This window comes from Hyperolius riggenbachi, chromosome 12, assembly GCF_040937935.1.
Source record: "Hyperolius riggenbachi isolate aHypRig1 chromosome 12, aHypRig1.pri, whole genome shotgun sequence".
Classification (NCBI taxonomy): Eukaryota; Metazoa; Chordata; class Amphibia; order Anura; family Hyperoliidae; genus Hyperolius; species Hyperolius riggenbachi.
The window spans coordinates 208722779-208745587 of NC_090657.1; the positions used below are offsets into that span (position 1 = coordinate 208722779).

A 22809-nucleotide genomic window follows, 5' to 3' on the forward strand; every position below is an offset into this window, starting at 1 on the left:
AATGATCTACTTACTGCAAGGGACAAGGGTGATTGCTCAATTCTGATTCTTCTTGACTTGTCAGCAGCATTTGATACTGTGGATCATGAAATTCTTATCCAGCGACTGAGGAATTACTGTGGCCTAAGGGGTACTGTTCTTAGCTGGTTTCAGACCTTCCTATCTGGCAGGACACAGCAAGTATGTCTGGGCACACACTACTCTAATCCAGTGCCACTTGCCTATGGAGTTCCACAGGGTTCTGTACTATCACCATTACTCTTTGCAGCCTACATGCTCCCACTGGGCAAAATAATCCAGAACTATGGCCTAGGATACCATTGTTATGCAGATGACACACAACTGTATCTGTCCTTCAAGCCTGGCACCCAAGACCCATCAGCATCCATAAATGCGTGTCTAGTGGATTTACAAAATTGGATGAACACCAGCTGGCTGAGGCTGAACTCACGCTCACCACCTCAAACTAGCAATTGGGGGAGATACTGTACAGTATAAAGACTCTGTGCGAAACCTTGGGGTGATCCTGGATGGAAATCTAAAACTCAGACAGCAGGTATCAGCTGTCGTCAAGTCTTCCTTCTTCCATCTAAGAAATATAGCGAAAATCAAACACCTTATCCCAGCTGAAGACCTACCTGCCCTGGTTCACGCATTTGTATCCTCCCGCCTAGACTACTGCAACGCCCTGTTCATCGGATCTACAGATAAGGCTCTGTGCCCCTTACAGCTAGTGCAGAATGCTGCAGCCAGACTCCTAGCCAATGCCCCCCGCAGCTCACATATCACCCCAGTACTGCAAACTTCACTGGTTGCCAGTAAAATGGAGAATCAATTTTAAGATCTGCCTGCTCACATTCAGGGCTCTACACCACATGGGACCCAAATACATAGCGGATCTATTGGAACTTTATGCCCCTCCACGCACCCTCCGCTCTGCCAACAAGATGAAGCTGGTTATTCCCAGGATACACTTAACATTTAGTGCTCGGGCCTTTTCCTACGCAGCCCCTACTCTATGGAACTCACTTCCACAATCAGTACGAGAGGCTCCTTCTCTGGACAGCTTTAAAAAAAGGCTAAAAACTCACCTCTTTTCCCGAGCCTTTGAGACTGCATAATGCAGGGTCACAGCGCTTTGAGTCCCCAGGGAGAAAAGCGCTATATAAATATTATTGTTATTGTTGTTATTGTTTATCTGGCCAGCAGACGCCAGTCAGCCAATCAGGTGTACTGTCATACACCCTTTGCCTGCTGTACCAAATCTAGCATGGTGGGAGGCTTCGGTTGGATGCAATCGTAGATTGAATCATTTACAGGGACGCCCCGTGTAGGCACATCTCCCACACGGCCCCCTCCCTAACCACTCACCTGTCAACCGCATCCTGGAAGCTGCAAAAAAGATGTGTCCCCCACTTCAAGTATAGGGAGCCAGATGTGCCCCAACCTCAGTATTAAGTATCCCCCCAATGGGTAGGGGGGACACTTGGGGAGGAGAGCCGCCTCTTCTACATAAGGAGGCTGTAGGCACGTGCCTAAAATGACTTATGGTAAATCCGGCCCTGCTTTAAGGACATTTACTGCTGCTGGTATGGGGATGGTTTATACAGATCCGTCCCAATCGATATTGCTCTACTCTGCAATATGACAGATGGACTTTGCACCCTGCAAGCCATAGCACTTCTAGAAACAAACTAAACAGCTATGAAGCTCTTCAAGAAACAAGCTTAACAGCTATGAAGCACTTTTGGCACTCTGAGGCACAGTTAGCGACAAGATTTCTTTAAAACATTGCCTCTAATTTACTAGAATTCCCAGGCCAGCACCAAAAATAACAGCAGAAGGACACTTACCAGAACCAAAGACCTAAATGACAAGGTCTGTTCTGATCACCTTCCGCTCTTATGAGTTGTTGTATCCAGGGCCGGATTTGTACTTTTTACCGCCCAAGGCCAACTATACCGTCTGTATGGTTGTTATCTCCGTGTGCCCCAATGAGAATTCTACATACTTTCCATCATTGGATGTCACAGACAATAACTATTTTAGTAATATGCTTATAGACTATGTTATGTTTTCCTTAAGAACTTTTATGTTATGCTTGCTATCTCGTTAATGATGGAACCATTGTGTCACCATGAGACTTAGGCTGATGTGTACCTGCATGATAGAGCTTACAGGTCTTGCAGGGATGACACAAGTACAGGACAGAGGGTTCAAAGGGTAAAGCTGTCCTTGTAGATAGGGATGGCTGCATAGAACAGCTTTACTGCCCCTCACTGAGCCGCCCCTAAATTTCTGGTGCCCTAGGCCATGGCCTATGTGGCCTTGCCAGAAATCCGGCCCTGGTTGTATCATCCACAAGGCAAACCTAGGCAGTTGGAGAGCGAGGAGATGCGCAGCCTTCCCCCCACTTTTTCTAAACCTAGGCAGTTGTCTAATACCTGGAGAGAATCTAGGGACTTTGTGGATGCTAGTCCCCACCAAAGCTTGCTTTTAAGAGCCAGGTAACCATCAGCAGTGGGCAAAAACGGCTGTTTTACCTAGGTCCTTATTTCATCTTAATCCATTTCTGGGGATGTCTCATTGGAACTCCCGACATTTGTGAAATTTTGGGAAAGAGCACATATTTTGCTAAAGCATCGTGGAAGTGGTCAGCGCTATATAAATATATAATAAATAGGACTTGGGAAATAGCGATATTACAGAAATCCCAGATAAGCCATTGTGAAGATTTTACACAGGTCTAATTGAAACTTGTAAGACCTCCCTACTTAAAAAAAAAAGTTGCCCTCAATTTAATAAAACAAAAGGGATTTAAAAATATTTAGTTTTATGTGAGCAAGAAGGTACTGTTAATAAGTTTGGTGATTGGATGTGAAATTTACCTGTTTTCCACTAGATGGCAGCAAATAAAAAGATAAAAAGCATTCAACCTGTTTATTCAACATCACATAACAAAGAAAATGTATGTGCTTTCAAAAGGTATAACAGCATGAGCTGCAGATTTCACCAATTCACAAAAGAACGGTGTACATTTATTTTAGCTGCAGTTGCATCAGGTGTGAGTTTTTACAGACAGTTAATATATCAGTAATATCTCCTCCCCTACCAGTGACCTTCCTCTCGGTGACTAGATGTGGGGTCTACATGAAAAGGGCACCGGTAAAAAAAGGCGCCTGGTGTAGCCCATATAAACTTCGGCTACAAAAAAGGTGCCTGGTGTAGCCCATATAAACTTCGGCTACAAAAAAGGCGCCTGGTGTAGCCCATATAAAAACTTCGGCTACGAAAAAACTCCGGGATGTATAAATTACTATTCCCCCTCCAGGCCGCCATGGATAGTGGGGGAATGAAATAATTTGGCTTCCAGCGCTTGTAGCCCATATAAAAACTTTGGCTAGAAAAAAAACTCCGGGATGTGTTAATTACTATTCCCCATCCAGGCCGCCATGGATAGTGGGGGAATGAAATAATTCGGCTCCCAGCACTTGTAGCCCATATAAAAACTTAGGCTGGAAAAAAAGGCAATAATATGGGCTACAAAGGGGCACCTAACTGTAGCCGAAAACCTTGTAGCCGAAAAAAATACTGGCTACAAAGGGGAGCCCGCTTGTAGCCGAAAACCTTGTAGCCGAAAAAATATGGGCTACAAAGGGGAGTCCGCTTGTAGCCGAAAACCTTGTAGCCGAAAAAATATGGGCTACAAAGGGGAGCCCGCTTGTAGCCGAAAACCTTGTAGCGGAAAAAATATGGGCTACAAAGGGGAGTCCGCTTGTAGCCTATATCAAAACTTGGGCGCCCTTTTCTACACCTTGTAGCCCATATTTCCAGAAATAACATTGATGTCTATGGCGGCGCCCTTTTCATACAGACAGCTCGGGCGACCTTTTCAACCGATCCCCTAGAGGTGGCCATACACTTCTCAGCTTTTCCTGTTAATATCCAGCAGATTAAATCACTGTGATCGAATCTGCAACAAATTGATTCCACAAACAATGCCTGCAGTGGCGTAGCTAAGGAGCTGTGGGCCCCGATGCAAGCTTTACAATGGGGCCCCCCAACCACTCTATACATAACAATTGATACGGCGCACCAAAACCTGCCAATGGCAACTATAGTGTCTGAGGTGCAAGAAGGGGATGGGGAACAGTTTGTTAATGATTACCACTATTCAAAGTATCTATAGAAGTGATAGTTATGAGCACAGGACCAATAGAGAGCTAATACTGTAGTTGAGGGAGGGCCCTTCGGGGCCCCTCTGGCCCAAGGGCCCCGATGCGGTCGCTACCGCTGCACCCCCTATTGCTACGCCCCTGAATGCCTGTTCGATTGATTTCATAGTTATTTTTGTTTGGGTTGAAAAAAAGACATACGTCCATCGAGTTCAACCAGAGTCCATCGAGCTCAACCACAGTCCATCGAGTTCAACCATTTCAAAATGTCAGAATCAAACAAAACAGTCGATCGCACTGGATGGAAGATATTGCTCAATTGGCAGTGGGTTGGTAGCACGTCAGTAGTGGTGTTAGATTTCAGGACAACCGACATGCAAAGTATTGACAGGGAGGCTTACACTCACCTGTCCACCCGCGTATGTCTTCTCTCCATTGTCACCCAGGGCGCTCCTCCCTGACTCTTCTTTCTTTCACCTCTGTCCCGTTATTAACAGTAGATGCCGAACACTAGAGGCTCGGCCCATACGTGGTTACATAAGGTACGCAGCATCACCAAGCCTCTAGGGTTTGTCACGAGACAGTCGATGGAGGGAGTGGCCTGGGTGGTGATGGAGAGAAAACAAGTGTTGGCAGATAGCTGAGTGTAAGCTACACTGCCAACATGCTGCATGGCCCAGTGGGGGTGCACACAGATATAGGGGAGACCTGGGGGGATCATCGGGCATTTTGCGGCTTTACAGATTTTCAAAAATCTGTGTACAATGTGTGGAAGGATTCAATCCCTCACAGATTAGATGTGATCTGAGAGGGATCTATCTGATGGTCGAATATGGTGGTCATCTAGTTTATGACCACCTTTACACTAACCTGCTAGTCCATGCCTAACACTAACCTCCCAGTTCATGCTTGCTTAACACTAACCTCCCCTCTACTCTGCCTAACACTAACCTCCCCTCTTCTCTGCCTAACACTAACCTCCCTCTCCTCTGCCTAACACTAACCCCCCCCCCCCCCTCTCCTCTGCCTAACACTTTTCTCCCCTCTCCTCTACCTAACACTAACCTCCCTCTCCATACCTAACACTAACCCCCCCCCCCCCCTCTCTTCTGCCGAACACTTTTCTCCCTCTCCTCTACCTAAAACGAACCTCCCTCTCCATGCCTAACACTAAGCTCCCCTCTTCTCTGCCTAACGCTAACCTCCCCTCTTCTCTGCCTAACACTAACCTCCCCTCTTCTCTGCCTAACACTATTCTCCCCTCTACTCTACCTAGCACTAACCTCCCTCTCCATGCCTAACACTTATCTCCCTCTCCATGCTTGGCACTAACCTCCCTCTCCATACCTAACTGTAATTTCCCTCTCCATGCCTAACTCTAGCCTACTTCATCATGCCTAACTCCTAACACTATCCCTTCAGACTAAAGTCCTGTCCCTGCCGCTATCAGAATTTAGCTACACTGTAGCGGAACTCTGTACTGATCTGTACGCTGTTGTGCCAAAATTAGCTGCTTTACCACCAGAGCCACCGAAACTGAGTGAAAGAGGGTCTCTGAGATTGCAGGGGAGCTATTAACATAGTACTTCAATTTTATATTTCTCATGCAGGTGGAGCTCCACGTTCACTTGGATGCCTGTATAAGACCTGAAACAGTTCTGTATTATGCAAGGTGAGCATTCTATGTGCATGCGCACACACACATACATACGCGCACACACACATACATACGCGCACACACACATACATACGCGCACACACACATACATACGCGCACACACACACATACATACGCGCACACACACATACATACGCGCACACACACATACATACGCGCACACACACATACATACGCGCACACACACATACATACGCGCACACACACATACACGCACACACACATACATACGCGCACACACACATACATACGCGCACACACACATACATACGCGCACACACACATACATACGCGCACACACACATACATGCGCACACACACATACATACGCGCACACACACATACATACGCGCACACACACATACATACGCGCACACACACATACATACGCGCACACACACATACATACGCGCACACACACATACATACGCGCACACACACATACATACGCGCACACACACACATACATACGCGCACACACACACATACATACGCGCACACACACATACATACGCGCACACACACATACATACGCGCACACACACATACATACGCGCACACACACATACATACGCGCACACACACATACATACGCGCACACACACATACATACGCGCGCACACACACACATACATACGCGCGCACACACACACATACATACGCGCGCACACACACACATACATACGCGCGCACACACACATACATACGCGCACACACACACATACATACGCGCGCACACACACATACATACATACGCGCGCACACACACATACATACATACGCGCGCACACACACATACATAGGTGCACACACACATACATACGCGCACACACACACACATACGCGCACACACACACATACACATACATACGCGCACACACACATACATACGCGCACACACACATACATACGCGCACACACACATACACATACATACGCGCACACACACATACACATACATACGCGCACACACACATACATACGCGCACACACACATACATACGCGCACACACACATACATACGCGCACACACACATACATACGCGCACACACACATACATACGCGCACACACACATACATACGCGCACACACATACATGCGCACACACACATACATACGCGCACACACACATACATACGCGCACACACACATACATACGCGCACACACACATACATACGCGCACACACACATACATACGCGCACACACACATACATACGCGCACACACACATACATACGCGCACACACACATACATACGCGCACACACACATACATACGCGCACACACACATACATACGCGCGCACACACACACATACATACGCGCGCACACACACACATACACACGCGCGCACACACACACACACATACATACGCGCGCGCACACACACACATACATACGCGCGCACACACACATACATACATACGCGCGCACACACACATACATACATACGCGCGCACACACACATACATAGGTGCACACACACATACATATGCGCACACACACACACATACGCGCACACACACACATACACATACATACGCGCACACACACATACATACGCGCACACACACATACATACGCGCACACACACATACATACGCGCACACACACACATACATACGCGCGCACACACACATACATACATACGCGCACACACACATACATACATACGCGCGCACACACACACATACATAGGTGCACACACACATACATACGCGCACACACACACACATACACACATACGCGCACACACACACATACACATACATACGCGCACACACACATACATACGCGCACACACACATACACATACATACGCGCACACACACATACACATACATACGCGCACACACACACATACATACATACGCGCGCACACACACATACATACGCGCACACACACATACGCGCGCACACACACAGACATACACGCGCACACACACATACATACACGCGCACACATACATACATACACGCGCACACATACATACATACGCGCGAACACACACATACATACATACACGCGCGAACACACACATACATACGCGCGCACACACACACATACATACGCGCGCACACACACACATACATACGCGCACACACACACATACATACGCGCGCACACATATACACACACATATACGCACAAACAGGTTGATAATTAAGCCGCGGTAATTTTACCATGTCCCCACAGCAATATTACCGTTACTTACACATGTACGTACCGTGAGATATGCTAGAAGCGTGACCCGCGGTACTTCAGTAGCACACCGCTACTATGGTCCCACGGGTCAGGTTACTAGAGGATGCTTTCATCATCATCAGAAATACCATCGATTGTCCCAGGGACACAAGTCACGGGCCAGTAAAAAAGGGCGCATATGGCTAAAGGACAAAAAGGGCGCCGCCATAGACTGCAATGCAAAATATTGGCTATTGGGCGCCCGACAGGAAAAAAAGGGCGCCCGAGAAATAGCGGTTGCAAGAATCGTGTTAACAAAAGTTTTCGTTTACAGAATAAGGTTTATTACAAATAACGTTTACAAGTTCGTTTTAACTGTGGTTTACTTATTTTTTCATTTTTAAATTTCGCTTTCAGGGCTGTATCAAGTAAATTATCGTTTACACTTATTTTATCATTTAAAATTCGTTTTCATACGTATAATGCTTAAATATCGTTTTCAACCTTGTTCTATTGGAAATACGTCGCTTTTGGTATTAACTTTGTTTTTTACACTTATAATGTGTTGATTATAGTTTTCTAATATATCGCTTTTAATATTACCGTTCTTTTAAGATTTTTAATGCATATGTGATTGTAAGGCTATCTATTCTATTATATATATATATATATATATATATATATATATATATATATATATATATATATATACATACACCTTTTTCTATATATAATATTATTAATGTGTACACGATTTTAACGCTATTTATTCTATTACAAATATATAAATTATTCTATTCATGTTATTTATAGTGAAGTATTTTAAGGATTAAAAATATTATTGTTTATATGTGTGTAAGGGTGTTTGTGCAGTGGGGAAGGTAAGGTTTAGGCACCACCAGGGGAAATTTAGGGTTAGGCACCACCATGGAGGTCTTAGGATTAGGCACCACCAGGGGGATGGTTAGGGTTAGGGATAGGTATAGTTACAGTACAATATATACCACCAGGGGGGTGATTAGGGTTAGGCACCACCAGAGGGGTCGTAGGGTTAGGCACTACCGGGGGGGGGGGGTGGTGGTTAGGGTTAGGCACCACCAGGGGGGTCTTAGGGTTAGGCACCACCAGGGGGTCTTAGGGTTAGGCACCACCACGGGGGGTGGTTAGGGTTAGGCACCACCAGGAGGGTCTAGGGGTTAGGGATAGGTACAGGGAGGGTTCTGTGTGAGAGTAGGGATATGTATAGTTACAGTACAATATTTGTAATATACACAATTTATTAAATTATGTATATTTACACAAAGGGGGGCGGGGGGGGGGGGGTCTAGGGGTTAGGGATAGGGAGAGCCTATAGTTAGGTATAATTGCAGTAAAATACCTGTAAAATCTACCATTGTATTACTATGCTTAATACAAGTGTAAATATCGTTTTTTGGTATAGAGGCTATTTGACGTTTCATCACCGAATTAGTTTGTTGTTATAGACGGTATTTTGCCGTTTCATTTCCGTTTATTGAACCAATTTAGCACTATATTTTCGTTTATAAGCTATAAATGAAAACTATTGTTTTACATTACAACTTATATTCCCGCGCCCTTTTTTCCAGGCACCCTTTTTTGATACACACCACAAGTCATATGACATCTATTATGAAAAAAATATATATATCTTTTTGATATACTTTGTAAAATCTCTGTCACCATCCTTATAAAAATAATCAATCAATAACTAAACAATGAAAACTAAAAAGGACCAGTTTATTAAAGGAGAGCTTCAATTTTTTTTCACTTACCTGGGGCTACTACTGCCCCGTGCAGACGACCTGTACCACGCTGGTCTTCAAGGATCTTCCGGTCCCCCGCAGCGGCTCACTTTCACTTTGGCCGTCTTACAAGTCAACAGCAACTGTGCCTGCGCGTGTCCTCACTCTCGCTCACGTTGCCGGGAGCGTCCTGCAAAGGCTCAGTACGAGGTTTCCTGCGAACGAGGACGCGTATGGCCGCACAGGCGCAGTTGCCATCCACTTGTAAGTCGGAGGTAACTAAAGTTATCCGTAGCGGGGGACCGGAGGATCCTTGAAGACCAGCGTGGAACAGAACGTCGGCAGGGGGCCTGTAGAAGCCTCAGGTAAGTGAAACTTTTATATAACCAGTTGTGTAACTACCGGGGAGCAGCCCATGCAACTGCAGAGGGCCCAGAGGTGCGGGGGCCTCAACTACTAACGCCCCTTAATTAAATATGAACTGCTCTCTGCTAGCCCCGCCTCCTCCCCATGTGCCATCCTGCCATGTGGTTTCCCTGTGCAGGTAAGCTGCAGATTATGGCTGTGCATTTATGTCTGAGGATGTGTGTGTGCTGCCCCAGCCACCCACCTACACATCTGCTATCTTCTCTCAGCCGTACGTAAAAAGGGTGCTTTATAATATCAGTGGCTTCCCTGGTGGGGGCATCCACATACAGTAAGTTTGCTTCAGGCAGCAAAAAAGTCTAGAACCTGCCCTGCCCTGCTGCCATACACATGCTGGATTCTTGGCAGAGGCAGTCGTTATCTAGTGTGTGTACAGAGCTTAAAGAGGAGCTGTCAGTCCTACTATCTCAGGAAAAAAACACATATATAAGTAGATAATTACTTGCTCTACTTACATAACGTATGTATTGCACTGTCCACATTTTGATTTCAGTGATTTTTTTCTATAGTAAAAAAAGAGAAAAGAAAATGTTTCTTAGCGGTTTCCATTTTGTCTGTGTCTATCTTGAAGCCAATCCTGACATAATTTCCTCCCTTACTCTGTCTGTGTATCATTGCCCGCCGCCCCTCCCAGTCTTCAGTCATTCCCATCCAGCTCTATAGTAGAAAATGCATTGCCTCAGCATGAGAAATATTGGCCAATCAGAGAGGAACAGAGGTGTGGGAGGGGAAAACAGGAGGGAAAAAGGCTTCAGCCAATCAGGCTGCAATAATTTTGTCTGAGGGGAAAGTAAAGAAGAAAAAAATAAAACCCAGCATGCTCTGCAACTTCCTTTGTATGGCAGATGTACCAAATAAGAGCCAGGGAAACTGGGGAATGATGTTTTATGGAGCAGAAAATGAAGAGTGATTTTTTACTTTTGGATTGCCTGGTTAGCATCCTTATTACTTGTTCACCAGATAAAAATAAAGAATTGTTTTTTGATTTTATGCCTGACAGTTACACTTTAACTCTGCGCCCTGCTGCCCAGGCATCAATTGCTGTATATCTGTATCTCTGAATGGAGGAGCCGTACCGAAATGATACACCTATGTCTGTAGTTGGGTGCAATGACTTGCAATCAGGAACATGGAGCTATTGATATGAAAATAGAATTATATATTTGTAAATCTTTCTATCCTCAGGAAAAAACAGATGCAATTACCATGCTATAAAGAACTGGAATCCTTTCAAAAAGACGTTATCTGCACTAAGCCTGGAAGCCTAACGGAGTTCCTGTCCAAGTTTCATATCTTCATGCCTGCAGTCACGTAAGTGTCTCCGCCATCACTTATAGCATCATCCATAATCCTGCAACCCTATAATGGAAACATAGCTGTACTGTTGGGGCACTTGAGGACAGCATTGGGGAGCTCTGGTCTAGTGTGTGTGCAAGGCTATAATAAAAGGACCACCATAGCGAAAACATTATAAAATGTAAAATACACATACAAATAAAAAGTACATTTCTTCCAGAGTAGAATGAGCTATAAATGACTTTTATCCCAAGTTGCTGTCACTTATACTAGGTAATAAAAATATGATGTAACTGACAGTTTTTTTGACTAGTCCATCTCCTCATGTGGGTTCTCAGTATTTAATTTATTCTTTACAAAAGCACTCCCAGGAAAGGAAAGATGCAGGTCACCCCCCACCTGTTTGCACACTATTCTGGCAGTTGGACTGAGCAACCCTGAATAATCCTGCATGAGGAGATGGGTTAGTCCAAAACCTGTCAGTTCTGTCAGATTTCTACTACCTACTATAATTGATGGCAACATATGAGAAAGGTAATTTATGGCACATTGTACTCTGGGAGAAATGTACTTTTTATTTATGCATTTTTCGTGTATTTTAAACTTTACAATGTTTCACGTTAGTGGTCATTTAAATTAGTTACCAAGATGTGATAACAGAGAAATATGCCTGGCTGGCACTGGTAATATATACCAACTTATATCTGAAGCACACTGTTACAATCTGCATCTGCTGGTAGATCCCTGCATGTACTACCTCTGCTTTACCAGCAGATGTCACCAGCCTCTATGAATATACAGCCTGAACTTTCCTCTGCCCACCAGCAGAGGGTGGACTCTCTGGATATCTCTCCACAGACAGGGAGGAGGCCTGGACTATCGCATGGTATTTAAGCCACACCTGAACACTCTGAACTTGCTAGCTCTTTGTTCCTGATCCTAGCCATCCTGTCCGGAGTTCCCTGTTCCTGGTTACCTTGTTCCTTGATTCCCTGCTGTATTGATCTCCCGTGTTTTGACCTTGTGCTTTGTATTCCGACTATTCTTTGCCTAGCGATTACTGTACTGTTTGATCTCCTGTGTATGACCTCTGCTTGCCGACTATCCGTGTGTCTCCTCCTCGATTGTAATCTGTATTTTGTATATATATTCCTAGGTTTATGTTGTATTACTATTCTGGATCCAGGGTCTGTGTGCACACAATTCTATACACTGGATCTACTCTGCATAGCTCGCTTATGCAGAGAGGTCCTTGTATAAACCCTGATTTTCATACCTTGTATGCTTATTGTATATATCTGCCAGTATTCTTTGATGCAGTGTGTTGTATGTGTGTGTAGAATACATTGCCTGCAAGTTGATACTGATTGTTTCTGTGCATGAGGTGAATGCACAGTATTTCTTTATTTTCATTTAATAATAAATCCTTATTATTCATTTACTCCTGGTTTGGCAGTCTTTTCCTAAACTGTGACATCTCTGCCTGGTTGCGGGTTTGTGCGTTGGTTTCTGTTTGCTCCAGGTGCAGCGCACAAACTCCATGCGAATTATAACAGAAGAGCTAGCCAAACAATTTGTCACTAGGAAAAGGTCTGAGATCCTGTTTCTCCAGCCATGATTGACATGGATTTAAAGCACCTGTCTGAATATGCTATTCTAGCAAGAGACAAAAGGAAACTTTGCTATTATACGTTTGCAGACGATTCATTTGAGGATCTGCAGCAGCTGATTTCATGGGTTCAGTCTGTGAGTAATGAAAGAACCTTTCCTTATGATTTAAAAGACTTTTTGTCGGTTTTGCATGAATGTTGTTCTGAAGCCCAACAAAATTCAGTTGCTTATTCCACAATGCATGTTCCGGGTAATTTATCAGGCCCCATTAATTGTCCTGCTGCCCCTTTGAATCAAGCCAAATCCTGGCCAGTAATTAACCAGATTCAATCAATTAAGTCCACTCATGATCCTGCTACTTCCATTAATACTGGAATCTCATTTGTTTCAGCTATGGAAGTGGATTGGACTATTCAGCACAATAACTTCTACTCCTTGCTAGCAGAGGAAGACCAACATGAGTGTTATAAGGAATTGTCAGCATATTCCCGTGAAGAATTAATGCAAATTGTTATGCATGTTAAATCTTTTATGCAGCAGGGCAACTCTGCAGAATCTGAGATGCAATCATTGTTGCAGATTCTGCAAACCCTAATTGCAGTAAGAGATCCTTCTACCTCCTGGACTCAAGTTAGATCCCTGCCTGTCTATTGCAATAACTCCTCCTCAGTAATAAACCAAACCAAGCCAATTAAAACTAATCATATTCCTGTCACTTCCAAACAGACAGTTCAATCCTGCAATTATGCTCAGGGTAATCTGCAAGCTCCCATTAAGAGTGATTGGGATCCCCCATTCAGTAGATGGGAAATTAACGCACTAAATGATGAATTAAAGTATGATTGGGAATCATTTAATGAATTCTATTCCACAAAAGAAAAGACATTTTTGGATGCATGTATAAAATCTGCAACTTCTCTGATGAACCTGAATGTTTGCAAGTCTGACCGTGTACTTCCTTTGATTGATGAATGGAAAAAGATTTTGCATAAAAAAGATCCTTCTGAGTTTTCTGGTAGTCAGTTTGTGCAGCATTCAGCAGCCAATGTTAACCCTGTCAGTTCCAGCAATAAGTTTGTCAGCTTCGATCCAGTATTCCATCCTGAACAGATTGATCAGATGTATGGTTACCTTAAGAGTGACTGGGATCGATTTCTTGAGTTCTATCTAGAAAAAGGTGATTCATATATTTTTGCATGCATGCGTGCTGTCCAGTCTATGGTTGATCACAAGACTTGTAAATATGAATCAGGTTCTGGTCTAGTAATCGCTTGGCAAAGAATTTTGTCTCATTCTTATGATTATCAGAGCACACCACCTGTTAATTCTGCCCCAGGCATCAAGGAAGAGACATGCTCTCTGTCCTCAGTAACCTGTTCCACGGACTTGGAATTACCTGTATCCAAAAATCATAAAAGAACTGCTCCTTTACAAACTGCGGTTAGATCCACTCCATGGTCGTTCCAGCTACCTACATCATACCTGCCCTGTTCTTCTGCACATCAGGACTTTGTTAAACTCACCCCTGCTTCCAGACTGAGTCAAAAATCTAAGTTCAAACGGAAATATTTTCCTACAGCCTCCATCCTTCCAGTTACCACCGCAAAGACTCCAACAGTTATGTTGCCAGTTTCCGCAGATCCACAAACTGTATCTTTACCGAAACCTAATCCATCTTCACTCCAGCCTGCTGTTCCTGTTATGCCAGTTACCTCAGCTCTGCCTGTACCACTTACCTCAGTCGTGCCAGTTACTCCTGCCGTGCCAGTTACTTCTGTCGTGCCAGTCTCCTCAGCAGTGCCAGTCTCCTCAGCCCTGCCTGTGCCGGTCTCCTCAGCCCTGCCTGTGCCAATCTCCTCAGCCCTGCCTGTGCCAGTCAGCTCAGCAGTACCAGTGTCTGTCAGCTCAGCAGTACCAGTGTCCGTTGGCCCAATGTTTTCCCTTTCAGAAGATTTGGCAGTGTCCTTGTCGGTCGGCTTGGCAGTGTCCCTGTTGGTCAGTTTGGCAGTGACCCAGTCAGACAGCTTGGCAGAACCTCTGTCAGTTGGTTTGGCAGTGGGTCCTCCAGACGTCTCAGCAAGCCTCCTGCCAGCTGTTCCGGCAGAGTCTCAGTCTGCCGTTCCAGCAGAACCATACTCCACAGCTCAGCCAAAGGCCCAGCCAGGTGCTCGATCAGTTGGTCTGCCAGTTGCTCGATCTGAGGTTCAGCTAATAGCTCTGCCAAGGGTCTTGTCAGCTATGCAGCCAGTGGTCCAGCCAGTCGCTCAGCCAAAGGTCCAGCTTTCTCGAGTCTCTGCTGATGCCCTTTGCCCTTCAACTTCTGCTAGAGCACAGACTTATGCTGAAGTTCAATCCGCACAGATGTCTGACACTCAGGCACCACAGACCCCTGTTAATGCCCTGTTTCCACAGACTCCTGCTGAGATCATGCTTCCTCAATGCTCGGCTGAAAGAGGGCTCCCACAGTCTTCTGCTGAGGCTAAGCGCACACTCATTTCTGCTGATGGCTTGTCCTCAAAGACATTTTCTGGTACTCAATTCCCACAGATTCCTCCAGATACCCTGCATTTACAAACTGTTGTCCAGTCTGCTGCTTTGCCTGCTCTATTGGAAAATAACTTTCAGTTTATCCATCCTGATAACCTACAGTCTGCTGTTTCTGCTCCTGATGACCTACAGTCTGCTGTTTCTGCTCCTGATGACCTACAGTCTGCTGTTTCTGCTCCTGATGACCTACAGTCTGCTGTTTCTGCTCCTGATGACCTACAGTCTGCTGTTTCTGCTCCTGATGACCTACAGTCTGCTGTTCCTGCTCCTGATAACCCACAGTCTGCTGTTCCTGCTCCTGATAACCCACAGTCTGCTGTTCCTGCTCCTGATAACCCACAGTCTGCTGTTCCTGCTCCTGATAACCCACAGTCTGCTGTTCCTGCTCCTGTTGCCTCCAAGTCTGCAGTTTCTGCTCCTGTTGCCTCCAAGTCTGCAGTTCCTGCTCCTGTTGCCTCCAAGTCTGCAGTTCCTGCTCCTGTTGCCTCCAAGTCTGCAGTTCCTGCTCCTGTTGCCTCCAAGTCTGCAGTTCCTGCTCCTGTTGCCTCCAAGTCTGCAGTTCCTGCTCCTGTTGCCTCCAAGTCTGCAGTTCCTGCTCCTGTTGCCTCCAAGTCTGCAGTTCCTGCTCCTGTTGCCTCCAAGTCTGCAGTTCCTGCTCCTGTTGCCTCCAAGTCTGCAGTTCCTGCTCCTGTTGCCTCCAAGTCTGCAGTTCCTGCTCCTGTTGCCTCCAAGTCTGCAGTTCCTGCTCCTGTTGCCTCCAAGTCTGCAGTTCCTGCTCCTGTTGCCTCCAAGTCTGCAGTTCCTGCTCCTGTTGCCTCCAAGTCTGCAGTTCCTGCTCCTGTTGCCTCCAAGTCTGCAGTTCCTGCTCCTGTTGCCTCCAAGTCTGCAGTTCCTGCTCCTGTTGCCTCCAAGTCTGCAGTTCCTGCTCCTGTTGCCTCCAAGTCTGCAGTTCCTGCTCCTGTTGCCTCCAAGTCTGCAGTTCCTGCTCCTGTTGCCTCCAAGTCTGCAGTTCCTGCTCCTGTTGCCTCCAAGTCTGCAGTTCCTGCTCCTGTTGCCTCCAAGTCTGCAGTTCCTGCTCCTGTTGCCTCCAAGTCTGCAGTTCCTGCTCCTGTTGCCTCCAAGTCTGCAGTTCCTGCTCCTGTTGCCTCCAAGTCCGCAGTTGCTGCCGATGCCCTCCCATCTGCTGCTTCTGCCGATGCCCTCCCATCTGCTGCTCCTGCTGGTGCCTCTCCTGATGAGATCCTGTCTGGTACCTCTCCTGATGAGTTCCTGTCTGGTGCCTCTCCTGGTGGTATCCTCCTCCTGTTTATGGCCATTATGCATCCCTTCCTGATGGCATCCAGTTTTCTGTTTTATTTGATGACCTCAGATGCCCTGCTCCTGTGGATGTCCAATCTATGGCTCTTCCTGGTGTCCTTCATTTTTTTGTTTCACCCAAAGGTCTTCAGAGGGACTTGCAACATGTCCTATTGCCTCTGGGTCCTTTTGTCCAGTCAGCCTGGTAATACCCGGGTTATGGCCTCATTTGCTGACCGATTTATGGCCTGCCTCTTTGCCAGTATTTTCTGGGACCCAGGTGGGCATAAGTCCAAATGGAGCATCCGGAGGCTGCTCCTTGAGGGGGGGGTAATGTTACAATCTGCATCTGCTGGTAGATCCCTGCATGTACTACCTCTGCTTTACCAGCAGATGTCACCAGCCTCTATGAATATACAGCCTGAACTTTCCTCTGCCCACCAGCAGAGGGTGGACTCTCTGGATATCTCTCCACAGACAGGGAGGAGGCCTGGACTATCGCATGGTATTTAAGCCACACCTGAACACTCTAAACTTGCTAGCTCTTTGTTCCTGATCCTAGCCATCCTGTCCGGAGTTCCCTGTTCCTGGTTACCTTGTTCCTTGATTCCCTGCTGTATTGATCTCCCGTGTTTTGACCTTGTGCTTTGTATTCCGACTATTCTTTGCCTAGCGATTACTGTACTGTTTGATCTCCTGTGTATGACCTCTGCTTGCCGACTATCCGTGTGTCTCCTCCTCGATTGTAATCTGTATTTTGTATATATATTCCTAGGTTTATGTTGTATTACTATTCTGGATCCAGGGTCTGTGTGCACACAATTCTATACACTGGATCTACTCTGCATAGCTCGCTTATGCAGAGAGGTCCTTGTATAAACCCTGATTTTCATACCTTGTATGCTTATTGTATATATCTGCCAGTATTATTTGATGCAGTGTGTTGTATGTGTGTAGAATACATTGCCTGCAAGTTGATACTGATTGTTTCTGTGCATGAGGTGAATGCACAGTATTTCTTTATTTTCATTTAATAATAAATCCTTATTATTCATTTACTCCTGGTTTGGCAGTCTTTTCCTAAACAGTGACATCTCTGCCTGGTTGCGGGTTTGTGCGTTGGTTTCTGTTTGCTCCAGGTGCAGCGCACAAACTCCATGCGAATTATAACACACACCATCTGTAAAACGATGAAGTTAACCACTTGAGGACCGCAGTGTTAAACCCCCCCAAAGACTAGGCCATTTTTCTGAAATTGGGCCACTGCAGCTTTAAGGCCTCGCTACAGGTCCGCACAACTCAGCACCCCCCCCCCCTTCCCCCCCCTTCCCCCCCCCCCCCCCCCCCCCCCCCCAACAGAGGTTTCTGTTGGTGGAGTCTGATCGCTCCCCCAGTGTTTTTTTGTCAATATTTATTTATTTATTTTACTATTAAATTTTACTCTTTTTTTTTCTCCTATGTTCCCCCATCCCTCCCCCCACCAGCCAATCAGCGTGAGCGGCTGTCTTAGGCTTCAGCCTATGTTTTGAACCAATTCTGAAATAGAGTTCTCTCGAACCTCGGATTTTAGGTTCGCGAACCTCGAACACGCGGAAAAAGTTTGCGAACATGCAAACTTTCAAACCGCCATAGACTTCCATGGGCAGGTGAACCTTCAAAACTAAAAACATTAATTGTGGCCACTAAAGTGATGGTAAAGATGTTTCAAGGGGTCTAACACCTGTAGGGGGGCATGGCGGAGTGGGATACACACCAAAAGTCACGGGTAAAAATAAATCAGGATTTTACGCACAGCAGGGTTTAATGTCAGAAATCACATTTTATTGCTTTCTGCACCATGGTGACCACGGGTAATGGCCGGGGAATCAGGGTTCGATTCCAGTCCGGAGTGGGAGCCTGAGAAACGGCTACTACCACACATCCAAGGAAGGATCCAAATGTGCTGTATAAGTAATGTACCTGCCCTGACGGGGCTTTGCAGACCAGGCATCTGTGGTCAAATGGACCCTTGACCCAATGCTGTGTGCCAGAGATGACACCACTTGCCTTTAATAAAAATCTGTTATGGAGTGCAAGTCTGCCATCCATTCAGGTGAAAGGTATGCAGTGACTACCAGGTATAATACAATGTGCAGTGACAGATGCAGTGAAAGGTATTCAGTGACTGCTGGTATAACAATGTGCAGTCACACAGGTGCAGTGAACAAGTATGCAGTGACTGGTATATAAAACTGCTTCTGTCACGCAGGTGCAGTAAACAGGTATACATGGACTGGTATTACAAATGTGCAGCTGACACACACACAGGTATAGTGAACAGTTATGCAGTGACTGCTGGTATATAACACTGCGTGCTGTCATGCAGGTGCAGTGAACATAAACAAGTATGCATTGTCGGACTGATATTACAAATGTGCAGCTGTCACACACAGGTGCAGTCAGTGAACAGTTATGCAGTGACTGGTATTATATAACACTGCGTGCTGTCATGCAGGTGCAGTGAACATGAACAGGTATGCACAGTCGGACTGGTATTATAAATGTACAGCTGTCACACACAGGTGCAGTGAAAAGGTAGGCACTGAATGTGCTGGGCCTTGCACAGTATAGCAATTAGCAAGGGCCAGCTGCGACACACAGGGCTGTATAATGCAGTGTCAGTGGCACACACACACAAAAAACTTCACAAGAACATTAGCTCTGAAAAGAGCTCTTTTTGTGGTGCTTTTCAACAACAAATATCAGCTAGGAGCAAGCTACACGAGCCTAACTAAGCTTTCCCTAACCTCTGCAGCAACTCTCTCCTTTCTCTCACTACTGCAGCAACACTGAGTGAGATAATGGCCAAAGCAGCTGCCTTATATATGGGGGCTCCAGGAGGGAGTGCAGCCTGATTGGCTGTCATGTGTCTGCTAACTGTGATGTAGAGGGTCAAAGTTTAGCCCAATGATGTAGTGTAGGGGCGGGTCAAACTCGCCATAAAGTTCGCGGCCGAACCATTCGGGACAACTCTATTCTGAAACATGCCTGAAGAAAAAACGTAAAGTTTCAAAAGCTTGCAAAGAAATCTTGTAAAATTAGTAATTAAAGGTATCGCCTAAACAACTTTTGTTGTTATGTCTTTAAGTATGTTGTGGCTCCCCTTTCATGTGCAGTAAAGCCCCTCCCCTTACATTTGCAGCTCCCTCTTCTATGTGTATCATCCATGCATTGCAGCCCCCTTCTTTCATGAACAGCTCCTTTGGGCATCAGCTTTCTTTTTCCATGTGCTGCTCCCCATTTACAGCCTTTGTGGCCTTTTCCAGAAATCTAGCCTCTGCGCATAGCAACTACTGTACATCTTTTTACATCTACAGTATGTTTATCAGATAATTAAAATGGCATTGTACCTCAGAAAGGGAAAGGTTTATGCTAGGCGTATGAAGCAAAAAGCCTATCCCTTTGTACAAAGGACATCACCCCACGGCAGGGCTTCCCAACCCTGTCCTCAAGTATCACCAATGGTGCAGGTTTTGCAGAAAACCACAAATATTCACAGGTGAGGCAATTAGTGTCTCAGCAGAGCTGATTAGCTACCTCTGTGGATTTCCACAAAACGTGCTCTGTAGTTGGTACTAGAGTTGGGCGAATGAGTGACGTCACACACATGCGCAGAGAGTGCCCGGCAACGGGAGCGCGATCTAGGACGCGCTCCGCCGGGCCAGCGCAGACGTACTACTCCGGGTCATTGCGACCCGGAAGTAGTAAGAGCCACAGCGACATGACAGGTTGGGCAGCCGAACAGTTCGGCTGCAGTTCGGCTAACAGTTCGCCCAACTCTAGTTGGTACTTGAGGACAGGGTTAGAAAGCCTTGCCCTATAGTACTTATAATGGTACTGCATTTGCTATGCTATTACAGCAAAGTGTTTGATAAAAGAATAAAGCACCTTTGTATCCTGTCTAGTGGTGACCGTGAGGCGGTGAAAAGAATTGCCTATGAATTTGTAGAGACGAAAGCTAAGGAAGGAGTGGTGTATGTGGAGGTCAGGTACAACCCTCATCTTTTCGCCAACTGCAAAGTGGATCCTATTCAGTGGAACCAAGAAAGGTAAGCTCTGGCCTATATCTGAATAGCTAACGTGGGCTTGAATCACAAAAGGGTGCTAACTTAGTTAGCATGCCTAAAATCCCCTTAGCACGCCTAAAGCCCTTTAGGACGGGCAAAGTTTAGCGCTGTGCGGTGAGCGCGAAACGCTGCACCGAGCGCGACTAACACATTGCACCGGGTGCCCCTAAAATGTTGCACCGGGTGCGCCCAATATGTCGCATGGTGCAACGTTTCCGGCGCACCCGGTGCAACGTTTTAGGGGCACCCAGTCCACCATTTTAGGGGCACCCAGTGTGACATTTCGTGCGCACCTCTAAGCTTTGAGCACGATCAATAAAAGCTTTGGGCGTGCTAACTGCTTAGCATCCTAATTAGCATGCTCAAAACTTTTAGGCGTGCTAACTGAGTTAGCACCCTTTTGTGAATTGAGCCCCATGTGGCCAAACAAGCACTAAGTTACTTATGAATAACTGGCTGGATATTTGTCACATGATAACGAACAGGTTGTATAGATACAGAGGAAGGCATTTCCCGCTCTTATCTGCTTAGTATCCAAACCAAGATCCTCGTAGGCATGGTACCTTTAACAGCTAGAATTCTGCTGACCGTCTGCTGAAAGAATGGGTATGAGTACTACCAGAAAATCATCTGCTCTTAAAGAGACACTGAAGCCAGGCTAAATTCCCTTTTTTAATTTGTATTTATGTTCATCACTATAACCCAAGCTAAATTGCCGCTATCCCGCAGCAAAACGAGGGGTTAATACCCCCCAAATCCCCTCTGTTCAGTCCGGGGAGCGCTTCCTGAATGAGGCAGAGCTAATGGCTGTAGCTCTGCCTCTCAGCGCATCAATCTCGGCTGATCGCCGCCTCTCCCCGCCCCTCTCAATCTGCCTTCACAGAGAGGGGCGGAGGAGAGGCGGAGATCCGTGCGGGGAATTGACGCGCATGGAGGCAGAGCTGCAGCCGAAAGCTCTGCCTCCATGAGCAGCAAAATCCACGACCAAGAAAGTTGTGGATTTTGCAGGGGGGAGTTGGGGGGTATTAAGCCCTCGTTTTGCCGCGAGATAGCGGCGATTTAGCTTGGGTTACAGTTATGAACATAAATACATGTTAAAAAAGGGAATTTAGCCTGGCTTCCGAGTCTCTTTAACCAAAAGCCCAATACAATGGGATGAATTATTTTGACGTGTGTGCAGGGCCGGGCCGAGGCATAGGCTGGAGAGGCTCCAGCCTCAGGGCGCAGTGTAGGAGGGGGCGCAGAATTCATTCAGCTGTCATTCCTAATTGTGTTTGAAGCAGAAAGAAATAAGAAAAGGGGATACATGGCAGTGACTGCAAGCCAGATAACTAGAGATTAAGGTGTTGGGGAGGTTGTGGGCCCTGTGGCCCTCTTAGTCTAATAGCAATCAGTGTGTGATGGCTGTGGAGGTAGGGATGGAGGGGCGCACTTTGGTGTCTCAGCCTTGGGTGCTGGAGGACCTTGTCCCGGCTCTGCGTGTGTGGAGTATGAGTAGAGTATGTTGCCATAAATATGGCAACATCATCCAATGGTAAAAAAAAAAAAAGGAAAAACTCAATCTACAGTGATATGACCAAACCTCAAACCGAAGCTTGTTATCTAAACCAATGCCAGTTTACTGCAAACATGATCCACATTTATGGACTATAAACAAAATACTTAGTTTGCAGATGGTAGGCCAAAAAGCACTTGAAGCTCGCCTACTATCTCATTTATGGATAC

The 22809-nt window shown here is 46.0% G+C and overlaps 1 protein-coding gene across 1 annotated transcript in view; it reads left to right on the top strand.

Moving 5' to 3' along the window:
- The window catches only part of LOC137541648 (adenosine deaminase-like), a 53472-nt gene that overhangs the window by 8895 nt on the left and 21768 nt on the right, over nucleotides 1-22809 (top strand). The window contains exons 2-4 of the mRNA XM_068263051.1: nucleotides 5786-5847; nucleotides 11414-11539; nucleotides 20923-21066. Of these exons, the coding sequence (XP_068119152.1) occupies nucleotides 5786-5847; nucleotides 11414-11539; nucleotides 20923-21066 (332 nt within the window). The remainder of the gene's footprint in view (nucleotides 1-5785; nucleotides 5848-11413; nucleotides 11540-20922; nucleotides 21067-22809) is intronic.